This window comes from Cnephaeus nilssonii (genome assembly GCF_951640355.1).
Source record: "Cnephaeus nilssonii genome assembly, chromosome: 9".
Classification (NCBI taxonomy): domain Eukaryota; kingdom Metazoa; phylum Chordata; class Mammalia; order Chiroptera; family Vespertilionidae; genus Cnephaeus; species Cnephaeus nilssonii.
Window position 1 is genome coordinate 21,090,526 of NC_137080.1, and position 12,217 is coordinate 21,102,742.

General features: G+C 40.2%; 1 protein-coding gene across 1 annotated transcript; it reads right to left on the reverse strand.

Annotated features, from left to right (window-relative positions):
* Window positions 1-7,700: 7,700 nt before the first annotated feature.
* CCN2 (cellular communication network factor 2) lies at window positions 7,701-11,076 on the reverse strand. The gene is made up of 5 exons (XM_079781493.1): window positions 10,669-11,076; window positions 10,307-10,526; window positions 9,777-10,028; window positions 9,436-9,647; window positions 7,701-9,054 (listed from the first exon to the last, which is right to left on the reverse strand). Exons 1-5 carry the CDS (start codon window positions 11,068-11,070, stop codon window positions 8,758-8,760), a joined length of 1,383 nt encoding a protein of 460 aa, XP_079637619.1. The 5' UTR covers window positions 11,071-11,076; the 3' UTR covers window positions 7,701-8,757.
* Window positions 11,077-12,217: the final 1,141 nt, after the last annotated feature.

Here is a 12,217-nt window from a genome sequence, read left to right on the forward strand (position 1 = left end):
GATTGAAAGCCACCAAATCCTGTTTGAGTGATCCAAGAATCTACACTAATAAAAGAGAGAGATGCAAATTGACCATACCTCCGCAATACCCACCAGCCACTCAGGAGTGAGTATGCAAATTAACCCAAAAGATGGCGGGTTAATTTGCATACACAGGTACAGAGCAAAGACTGAAGACTGAGGACTGAAGACTGAAGGCTCTGCTGTGGCCAGAGCCAAGCCTGAAGGCTGAAGGCTTGGCTCCACTGCAGCCTGGGTCCCGGGTGCCCGAGGAAAACTGGTGCCGGCAGCCAGGGGAAGGAAGGCCTACTGCACGAATCTTTGTGCAACGGGCATCTAGTGTATATAATATTATTCAGGATTCCATTCCTGTTGCCCTTCCCACTTTTTTTGTTTTGTTTTTTTCTGTTTACCAAGGCAGAAAAATGAACTGACTTTCCCAGAGCCCTGGCAGAGTTCCTGTCTTTATCTCTCAAAGGTCACACTATGAGAGCCATAACTCCCTCCCCATATCTAGGGAACTGTAGTGTTTGGCTCATGCCCCACATGTGTTCCTTCTCTCTCATCCTTATATCAAGGCATCTAGGCTCCAGACCTAATAACCCCAAGTTTAAAATTATGAATGACAGGAAATAATCTGCACTGGGATTCTTCACCTCAAATTATGGGTAAAATTTTAAAACAAATAAGTAGAATTTTTTTAAAAAAGCAGTTGTGTAGAAAATATTTCCTAAGCCCTCAGATATAATGCCATTTTCAATATTTCATAATAGTGCACTAGAGAAGATATAACAAATACTGAACACAGATCAGAAAAAATTTAGCTAGAGAGGAATTCAGTCTAGGGAGAAAAATAATGAGTTAGGTCTATTCTAATTTTTTAAAAATTCCTCTGGAATGATATAAAAGAACATTGGAAAAAGATGAAAAGAATAATAGTTTATCTTTTTTGTAATGTTAAGAGTTTCAATATTTAAAGACTTCAGTCCCAAACAGAATAAATCACTATGACTTGGATTGAAAAATTCTTAGCGGTGAACGACAATGTATAAATTCAAACATTTATCACAATTTCCCAATTCAAATTACTCTACTAAATCTTGAATTACATATGGTTTGTGATAAATATGTATTTCTTCAATTCTAACTGCTTTTTATAACACCCATCACATCAGCAGTTAGATTTGGGTGCTTTGTGTACTTTGTATATTATTTTTATAAAAATGATGATAGCCTGAAGGTCACTTGAAAATACAAGATAATGAGTACAAGATGTTCCTCATCCAATTAGATTCACTGACCTTATTATTATTCCCTTTGTCTTCACTACAGTGTTTATAGCACAGCCTCCTTAGGGGAAGAACCCAGATACCTTAACTAACTTTCATGAATCATGGTTTCTTGTATGAAAGTGAATGTATGCAGAGTAATTATTATTATTTTAAAATCAGATGGCTGGGTTTGGTTTGAAACTTTTATGTATTCACATATGAATAAAATTTATTGGAATTATCACCTCCTCCTCTCTTCTCTTGGCTCCTTCTGTCCTGCCCCAGAATGCTTCATTAACTGGTGCCTCTAGTTTTTCGGTTTTGTTTATTTTAATTAGGTAAAGGCAGCACAAATCAGAGTAGTTTTTGTTTTTAATAAAAGTAGTTTTTTCTAACTTTTTGCCTGCCTGTATCCTGTTGAAATGTACATAAACATAATGTAATGTGCATAAACATAATGTAATGTGTTGATAACTCTCATTGCTGAAGTGAAACTTTATGTAGTGAGAGGTTATTTTCCACATGGGACTCCAGACACCTTCAAATCTTGTTGTGTTCTATAATTACATGATGTTTATTGAGTCCAATTAAATGTACATCAAATATATAGTTTTTGACTTCTACTTATTACTTTCATTTTGGAAGTATGTTTTGATGAATGTGCCTGCTGATAAGCTAATAAAACATGAACGTGGTCAAAGGTCAACCTGCCTTCTGAGATTTCAGTAGGAATTGGTGTGAGTCTATCTGATGTTTAAAGGGGAAGGCAATGCCTCTGTAAGATACTTTCTTTCTATAGGTACTTCCAGCTTTGAGTTTCTACTCTGGGGTATTAGGATTTATAATAAGAAATATACATTTGGTCTTTGCCCTGTTTCTAAGAGCTCTAAGAGCCATGGTTATGGGAACCTCTGATTTATAGCAGGTTGGTCAGAAATATAGGTAATAATCTGGGCTTCTTTTATTCAGCATAATGTCAGTTGTTCTTTGTATTGATGTATATTATTCCTTTGCATGACTATTCTATATTCTATTTATTCTATTGATATACACTTGGGTTGTTTTCAATGTATAAAGCTACTTTGAGAATCTTGTATATGCATTTTATTCATTTTTTTTAGGTTTAGCTTTAGTGGATACTGTCATACAGTTTTCTAAAGTTCTTTCTATTTCTCTAAATTACGTATGTTAAGTGTCCTGACAAAAATTGTATTAGAATTTTTTGACCCAAGCAAGTCTTAATATGGTTTGTATTCTTGAGATGTAAATTCCAATTAATCAATGATACTCTATATTTCTTAAAACTCATCTTTGACTGTCTTTTTAACATCTAACATAGGACATAGTCTCCATGTGTATTGCTTTGGGTCCTATATTTAGAATTGGAATCTGAATTAGTATTTTAAAGGTATATTTTATGTGTTTATTTTACTCATAGTCTTAGCAACAGTCAATATGTAATCAGTATGATTCATGAGATAAAGAACAGTTATTATGAACTTATATAGGAAAATCTTTCATGATTTAATTTATAGCAGGGAAAATGAGATAAAAGCATATACTGAATATCCATGAATACAGAAATTCTTTAGAAGTTATATGTGTGTTGCACATGTATCCAGGCACATGGCTACTTAAGGAATAGGTTTAAATAGCTAAGCCATTTATTGATTTATGTATTGTGAACTGTTTATCTAAATCTGAAATAATGAAAAACTCTAACTTTTTTTGGCATATTCTCTGATATTTTTTAATGAGGAGATAAAATAGTTCAACTATCTTTTTTTCTGATTTATAAAATAGTACATGGAATATTTAAAAAACTACAAAAAATTATAAAAAAAGAATATGAAATTCTTTTCTACAAATCATCATGAGATGAACACTATTAACGAAGGAATTTATTTCTGTTAAAAGTCATCACTGGTTTAGACTGGAGTTGGTACAGATTGGGTCAATCTGTTCTGAGGCACTGTGAGATGTGCAGAGTACCAAAAATACGATAGTAAAGTGATCATAGAAAGATTACATTTTGAGTATAATGGATAGGTTTCTTACCATTCTCAGATGACCAACTAGGTTTTCTCTTTAACTATCATTATGAACTAATGAATTTAAGGATAGTTGATACTCTTAATACACACAATTTTTATTCTTATCCTTATTGAAGCTCAAATTTCCCCATCATTAATAAGGTTCTCTTCAATTTGCCTCCTGAGTCCTTTTGATATAATCTTAGTGGTCCTTGCTAACTTCATTATTATACAATATGAAAAGATATTTCAAGCGTAAGTGTATTTATCTTACACATTTCTTGGTAGACCTGGAATCAGCCATTCTCCAAGAAGCTCTAATTTCTCTTAGTGGAAAGTAATATTTCAAGAGTACAATCTGGGCCTAGGGATATTTATTACTCTTGGGTTGACATTGTATCTAAGCCTTTTCAGTGAGCAGATGAAGGAAAAAATATATGTATGCATGTGTGTGTGTTAAAGATAAAATGCATCATAAATTCATGCTGGCATTTAGTTCAAATTCAGGACTACAGAATTTTGCTTAACTATTTTTACATACATTTGTATTTTCTGGCTTCCTCACTAAGAATTCTAGTACTTACCAACACTAGGGACAGAATTAGAAGATCTATAATGGCTCATTTAGTTTATCACACATTCCATACTTGACAGTCTCAGAATGTCAGTATTAATAATACCATCAATACCAAGAAAAATAATTAAATATTTTGGGAGGATCATATGCTATCACTATTCTCTCCCCCACCTTTTATGGTTGTGGTCTACACTGTCAGAACATATAGCCACTGTTTACTATACTTTCACATCTTTAATCTTTATTTAGTTGTGGTTCTAAAGATAAACTATATTAAATGTTTACCACCAGTTCTTATGTTAATAAGTCTCAGACATTTTGTTGTCTGGGCTTCTTTTCTAGTAGGTTCCTGAGAAAGAGCTCAAAGAAAAAAATCTGCCCGCGTTCTTGTATGTTTTTTACTATTTGTGTCTTTTATTCTTTTTATTTTTAAATGTGTTTATTTTTTCTTTTTTTTAACATATTTTTATTAATTTCAGAGAGGAAGGGAGAGGAAGAGAGAGAGAGAGAAACATCAGTGATGAAAGAGAATCATTGATCGGCTGCCTCCTGCATGCCCCCACTGGGAATCAAGCCTGCAACCCAGGCATGTGCCCTTGACTGGAATCAAACCTGGGACCCTTCAGTTCGCAGGCCAATGTTCTATCCACTGAGCCAAACCAGCTAGGGCTGTGTCATTTATTATTGGATGTCATTTTTGGAGGATAAAAATTAATTGGGCACACATTTTCTTTCCTTGAGTATCTTAAATATGTTATTCTAATTTTTCTGATATAAAGTGTTGCTGTCAAAACACTGATGATGAGTTAATTTTCTTTTACTTAAAAGGCTCATGTTCTTTTTGCCTAGATGTCCTGAAGTTTTTTCCTTTTTCCTTATATTTCAGTAATTTTACTAAAGTATGTCTTAGTGTTGATTGATTTTATTAGGTACATGACATGCTTTATCAATATGTGTTTTCAAATCATTTTTTTTTAATATATTTTTTATTGATTTTTTACAGAGAAGAAGGGAGAGGGATAGAGAGTTAGAAACATCGATGGGAGAGAAACATTGATCAGCTGCCTCCTGCACACCCCCTACTGGGGATGTGCCTGCAACCAAGGTACATGCCCTTGACCAGAATCGAACCTGGGACCTTTCAGTCCACAGGCTGACGCTCTATCTACTGAGCCAAACCAGTTAGGTCTCAAATCATTTTTTATTTCAATAAAGTTTTCTTGATTTATATATATTTTTTTAATTTCTCAGGCACTCCTATATCTATATGTTGGATCTTCTTTGCCTATCTGCAATACTTATTACTTTTTCTTGAAACAGTTACATTCCTTTTTTTTTTATTTATAAATTTTATCCTTCTCATAATCTATTCTTCTTAAGAAATTATCTGTTGTATTTATTCACTCTTGTATTTCTTCTACTTTGACTTTTTAAAATTCTAATTCCTTCTTGAGTTTTATCATCATATTTCTGTTTTATTAACTCTGCTTTATGTCACTATTTTGTTATTAGTTGTTTCTTTTTATCATTTATGTCTACTGTCATTTTCTTAAATTTTTTTTAAATAGCCGGTTATAGTTTTGACATGTTTTCTGGACTTGTATTTCTGACATGGTTTTATTATCTGTAGGGATGTTTTTCTGTCCTTTACTTTTTTCTTTTCCATATGATTGCTTTGTTTGGGATTTGGCTTTGATAATTTTATTTTTCTATTTTTTTATGTGAAATTTGTTTTCTTGAACTTTGTTCAGGAAAGAGGCTTAGTTTAGATAACTTTTCTAACTCCACAGAGCTTCCTCTTTTGTTTTTGTGCATTTTAAAAAATATGGCTGTTTTCTTCCTGATATTTTGAATCTCTGTTTCTCTCCTCATTCTTATCTGGACCTTCTTTTTCAATGTCTTTGTTGTCTCTGATCTGCTGAATTTTGATTCTGCTCCCAAGAGTGCGGAATCCTTTCTTGGGAAAGAGCCTTGGTCTGTAGAGTGGGCAAAACCCCTACCAGTTTCAGTAGCTGTTCTCAAATCATATCCTCTATTTCACTGTTGGCTGTTTTGGAGCATTCCTGTTCTCAGAAGCATCACATACCCTCGTATACGCATCCCTTTGCTTTTTCCTTCACATGTGCTCACATAGTATAGGTCTTGTGGGGGTTGATGATTTTATCCCATTCATATTTGAGGGTTTATGGGATACCTTGCCACCTAGTTTTTAAATAAATATTGCTCATGAGGTTATGATTTTGCAATCTAGCTACTCTATTTTTTATGTGGAGATTTGGAAAATCTAAAATCTATACTCCTATTTCTACTTATATCTTTTATTTTTTAAAAAATATATTTTATTGATTTTTCACAGAGAGGAAGGGAGAGGGATAGAGAGCTAGAAACATCGATGAGAGAGAGACATCGACCAGCTGCTTCCTGCACACCCCCCACCGGGGGACGTGCCCGCAACCAATGTACATGCCCTTGACCAGAATCGAACCTGGGACCTTCCAGTCCGCAGACTGACACTCTATCCACTGAGCCAAACTGGTTTCGGCTCTACTTATATCTTCCCAGAATTCTCAAATTCCTTTGAAAACAATCTGGCTAATTTACCATGGCTCTTCATCTTCGCAGCTAGGAGTCAATTGACAGAAAGAAAACGTGAACTAAATACAATGTACTCTGTGTGTGTGTTTGTGGATTTGTTTGGGGAAGTGGGATTTAGCTGCTGACAGCATTGCTATATATGTTTGTGGGTGTATCCTAAAAGTCCAATGTTTTGACCAGAAATACTTTTCACATTTTGAACATGGGAAGTTTTCCCTTTGGTTTGTGGCATGAGCACTGTTTGTAGAACTAGCCTTTATTTTCAGATGTATTTTTGTCTCTTGAAATGACACAGGCACTACAACATTGCCAATTACTCTGAGATGGGTTAGTCTGTCTGCAACTATTTTCTAGTCCCCTGCCCCCCTAGAATCTACAGCTATTCTGATCTGGAAAAAATAAGGCTTCTAGTTGTGCTTGCAGTATTTCTGTTTGCCACTTACTTCATTTCACTGTTTTTAGTAGAGGCCTGGATGGGCCACACGTAATTTCCAAACCAAGCTTCTTGAACAATTTCATGTCACTTAACAAACCACTAGGTAAGCGATTACTCTTGAGATCTGAAAAAGCCAACTTAGGGAAATGGAGGGGTTGCTTTTAAGACAAATTTCTATTAATGTTAATGAATCAAAGATTTGCTTATCCTTTCTTTTCTACTTATGCCATCATTTATTTTTGATTATCTTGGCAACTAAAAGCAATTATATAAAGTAAGATTTATTACATTGCTCCATTTTAATGCAGATTTAATTTTATACTTTTCAGATTTAACGGTAAGATATTCAAGTTCAGAAATAGATATACTTAGAGCATAAAAATTAAAAAAATAATTAAACATTTCCTTTGTGCAAGGCACAGTCTGTGATGTGAAGGGTTGGAAATTAAATGCCTACCGTAGCCAGAGGCATTAAACGTAAAGAGGACCACGAGTAATACAACAGGGCCTCCTGGAGACTGAAGTAATCTAAAGAGAATTGAATTTGTGTTTATGAAGTACCGGGAAGATAAAAAAATGCCCGTGTTCTCAATATAGTGTATATCCCTTCAAGTTTGACACTTGATTCACTGTAAAATACATTTATGTAAAGTCTATTGAAGTGATTCACCAATTTATTAGTATGTAAGATATTTAGAAAATTATAGAATAGTTTTAAGATAAACAAAAGCTTCCCATTTATATGCAAGAAAACTCAGAAATTGGAGAATAAATGAATAGCCAAGCTCTTTATAGAAAAAATATATACTTTATTTTCAACTAGAAAGGTGCAAACATGTAACTTTTGGTCACACTCTCAACAAATAAACTGTCCAAAAAACAGTCATAGTCAAAGTAGAAACAAATGCTTCCAGGTGGAAAATTGATCCGCTCTACAGAGCCACTCTTATTTCAATAAAAGCCACTTGTTCATTCAAAGTGAGGCTGTCACATTTCAACCTACAAATCAGACTTCCAAGGGCATCACTGGGTCACCTTCAGCAAACAATCTGTTTTGATGGACTGTCACTCTAACTGAGCAGAATTTCCATTTGAATATCCACGTCATGCTTTGAATTATCAGACAAACTTTACGTCTTATTTATGGTGTTCAGAATTGAGGCTAACATTTCAAATATCAAAGCATTAACAACATAAACAAAAAGGCACAAACAACTTTAAATTAACTTAGATAACTGTACAAATATATATATATACACAATATTTACAGTATCAATAAAAAAATCTGGCTTGTTACAGGCAAATTAGCTTGCCACAAGCTGTCCAGTCTAATAGACAAGATTCTGATTCCTGAATACTGTCATTCGAATCAGAATGTCAGAGCTGAATCTGCTGTTCTGACTTACAGAAGAACTTGACTCAGACTCATGATGGCAGAACACACATCCTAGCTGTCAGCTACAGGCTGGAGCTACGGGCAGGCCAATGAGCATGCTAAGGTTTTCCTTCTCAATAACACTGCAAATAGCAGGCACATTGCTACTTTAAGATTTCAAGCCCTCCCACTGCCCCTAAAGCCACACCTTAGTATACATTCTGGTGCTATGTGCTAATGTAGTCCCACTGTCAAGTCTTACTTTCTTCAAACCAGTGTCTGGGGTTGATAAGACTATTTGAATGTCACATGGCACAATATTTTGAATTCAGAGGGAATTTTCCTTTTCCCCAGTTAGCAAAACCGATTTAAATAACTTGTGCTACTGAAATCATGTTTACACAAAAATGAGATGTGAATCAGTTCAAGTTACAGCTAAAACGAGTTAACGTCTCTCACTCTCTCTGGCTTTATGCCATGTCTCCATACATCTTCCTGTAGTAGGTTGACTCAAAGATGTCATTGTCTCCGGGACAGTTGTAATGGCAGGCACAGGTCTTGATGAACATCATGCTCCTCTTCATGACCTCACCGTCAGGGCACTTGAACTCCACGGGAAGGGTGGTGGTTCTGTGAGGGGTGCAGCATCGGCCATCCGTGCACACTCCGCAGAACTTAGCCCGGTATGTCTTCACGCTGGTGCAGCCCGAAAACTCAAACTTGACAGGCTTGGAGATTTTGGGGGTACGGATGCACTTTTTGCCCTTCTAAGGAAGACAAGGGAGAAGAGAAAAATCAATGACTCTACCAGGGGAGCGGCTTTCTCCAAACCTCTGTGTGTTCTAGGCTTATGTTGTCTGACTTCTGTTTATATTTTGGGGAGAGGAAGTTGGAGTCTCATTTGCCAGTTTTCCAAAAATAGGCATAGCCTCTCTTGGGATGTCTTGAATTAACTACCACTGTGGAAGATTTTATAGTGGAAAGCTGGTGGTTCCGATTACACAACATCTCATTCCAGCGACATAGCACAATAGTTAGATATTTTTGAAACAGAACAGGCCTATAATAACCAGGGTGGTAGGAGACCTAACTTTGGTCCTATCTACTATCATTGCATGAAAATCAGTTACTAGGAGCAGAGCAGGTACCTTAATGTTCTCTTCCAGGTCCACTTCGCAAGGCCTGACCATGCAGAGGCGGCTCTGCTTCTCCAGCCTGCAGAAGGCGTTGTCGTTGGTAACCCGGGTGGAGATGCCCATCCCACAGGTCTTGGAACAGGCACTCCACTCTGTGGTCTGGACCAGGCAGTTGGCTCGAATCATAGTTGGGTCTGGGCCAAACGTGTCTTCCAGTCGGTAGGCTGGGAGAGCAGAGCACACAAACACAAGGTAAGATGCCAGGATAAGACATTTCCCCCCTTTCCCTTGGCAAAGCGAGGACTCCGTCCCTGGGGGAGAATTGCGACACTAACTCAGAAGATTCAACTCACCGGCAAGGGCAGGGCCAACCATGGTGTGGTCCTTGGGCTGATCGCACACCCACTCCTCACAGCATTTCCCGGGGAGCTTGACCCTTCGCGGGAAGGGGCAGTCAGGGCTGGGCAGGCGCACGTCCATGCTGCACAGGGGCACGCAGCCCACGGCCCCGTCCAGGCAAGTGCACTGGTATTTGCAGCTGCTCTGGAAGGACTCTCCACTCCTGTACACCGTCCCTCCGAAGACGCAGGGGGCACCATCTTTGGCTGAAGAAGAGGAAGGAAAAAAGGGGGGGTTACTAGGGTCAGGCATAGGTCCCCGGTCCTGTAGGCGCGCTGGGCATGCCAGTTGGGAGCAGGGCTGGGGAGGGGTGGGGAGGGCAGGGGGGGCTGGAAACAGCCAGAGGAAGGGACTCCAGAGGCACATTTTCTGGCTGGAAGGTGGGCGTGAGGGAGGAGGTGGCGGGTCCCTAAGTGTCCCGGCACCTCGGAGGGCGGTGGTGGTATCTGGGGGCTAGGGGCCTGGGCGGGGCTGCAGGTCTTACCGGTGCACACGCCGATCTTGCGGTTGGCCGGGGAGCCAAAGTCACAGAAGAGGCCCTTGTGCGGGTCGCAGGGGTCGCGCTCGGTGCACAGCTCGCCCAGCTGCTTGGCGCACACGCGGCAGCAGCCGCAGCCGTCCAGCACCAGGCTGACGCCGGCGGGGCAGCGCGGAGCCGGGCCCGCGCACTGGCACTGGCCGCTGCAGTCCTGGCCGGAGGCGGGCTGCGGGAGGAGAGGCGGTCAGCCGGGCGCACGCCCCCCGCGCCGCCAGCCCTCCCCTTCCCCTCCCCCTCCCCCTTCCCCTTCCCCTTCCCACCGAATCCCTCCCCGCCAGCGCCGGCCGTGGGGGTCTCCCGGCGCTTACCCGGCTGCAGAGGGCGATCAGGAGCACGAAGGCGAAAGGGACGGGACCCAGGCCGGCGGAGGACATGGTCGGAGCGCAGCGGACGGAGGGTCGGAGTGTGCGGCGGGGAGGGCGCGGCGCGGCGCGGTCGGCGGGGCGCTGGTGGCGTGAGGGCTCGGGCCGGAGGTGGAGGCCTGGCTGCCGGGCTGTCGTTTCTGGAGGTGTCGGCCGGGCGGCTGCCGTCGGGCTGGAGGCGGTCGGTCGCCTGTGGTTGGCTGGAGTTGCACTGGCTGCCTCCTCTCGCTGGGGAAGAGTTGTTGTGTGAGGCTGGGGCGGGCGGCCCCGGCTTTTATACGCTCCAGGCGGCCCCGGCTTGCCAATGAGCTGAATGGAGTCCCACACAAACAGGGACATTCCTAGCATTCCTCCCCACCTTCCTGCCTCATCAACTCACACCGGATTGATCCTGACCCCTTGACACTCAGCATTCCTCCCGTCTGAAAAAGCTGGCACACTCCAGCTCTCCAAAAAAAAGAAGAAGAAGAAAAAAAAAGGCTCAGTGTTTTCAGCACCAAATAGGATTCCCCCCCCCCCCCCACTTGCTTCTTCGCACCACTCCTGATTTATATCATTTAAAAACACATCAGCAATTATTATTATTTTTATACCACTCACTTCTCTTTCGAACAGCTGTGCCTGTTCTGCCCCCTAACAAATCCTTCTTAGGATGTAGGTGGCTAAAGAGGCTAACAGCAGGGATTCCTGAAAAATTCGAAAGGGTTTCCTCTTTATTAATCTTGTAATGATTTTAATTTTAGAGGCTGTCTGCCTTTGATACTCTTCAGAGAGCAGACGAGGCGTTAGTTGCTTTTTAAGTGGAAATCCCCAAGAAACCTGCCTGCAGAACCCCGAATGCCATACTGGACAGGAGGACTTTGATCTTTAGGGTCTTGGGATAATGGTTTGTATGCCCATGGCCAGACAAGAAAGAGAACAAAGCCAGAGGTCTGTGTGTGTATGTGTGCAGCTTTCTGGGGGAGGTTTCCAGCACTCTGGCTTGGTTTTTTTCTTAACTCATGTAGCATTTTTATTATTGGGGTGTAGGGAGGGAAAGCAGATGAGTGGGCATCAATATTTCCAGAAAATGGTCTTATTGTTATGTCAGAGCAGATTATGTATTGGGTAGGTAGAGGCTCTGGATGTTGGGGTGAGAGCACAGGAGTGGGAAGAGAGGGGAATCAGGAGCGCGCCAGTGAGATGCTTGGGGTTTACTTGTGTTGAAAATACCATTGTGGGTCTTTGAATGAGTGATTTTTCTTACACTCAAACCTATAATATTCAAATGTGGATTATACTTGGCTTGTTTTGCAGTAAAATATCTGTTTATATAGGAAGAACACTGTCCTCCATTTGCCTGGCTATGAATTGAGAGTGTCAGTGAATAATAGATTTTAGTGACTCTCCACCCATCCGTGAATAGTGATTGTAACTTCTTATTACCTAAGGAGCATGCATTCTAATGGGATGAGATCAGGTCAGGGAAAGAACAGTTTTTATTCCCTCTGCTTGT

What these genes read in the sequence shown, in the direction of transcription:
- CCN2 (XM_079781493.1), bottom strand. Translation starts at nt 11,070, where the DNA reads ATGCTAGGAATGTCCCTGTTTGTGTGGGACTCCATTCAGCTCATTGGC. An exon ending in TGATCGCCCTCTGCAGCCGG is followed by an intron (nt 10,527 to 10,668) that starts GTAAGCGCCGGG and finishes CTCCTCCCGCAG; the next exon opens with CCCGCCTCCGGCCAGGACTG. An exon ending in ACCTGGAAGAGAACATTAAG is followed by an intron (nt 9,055 to 9,435) that starts GTACCTGCTCTG and finishes TGTCTTCCTTAG; the next exon opens with AAGGGCAAAAAGTGCATCCG.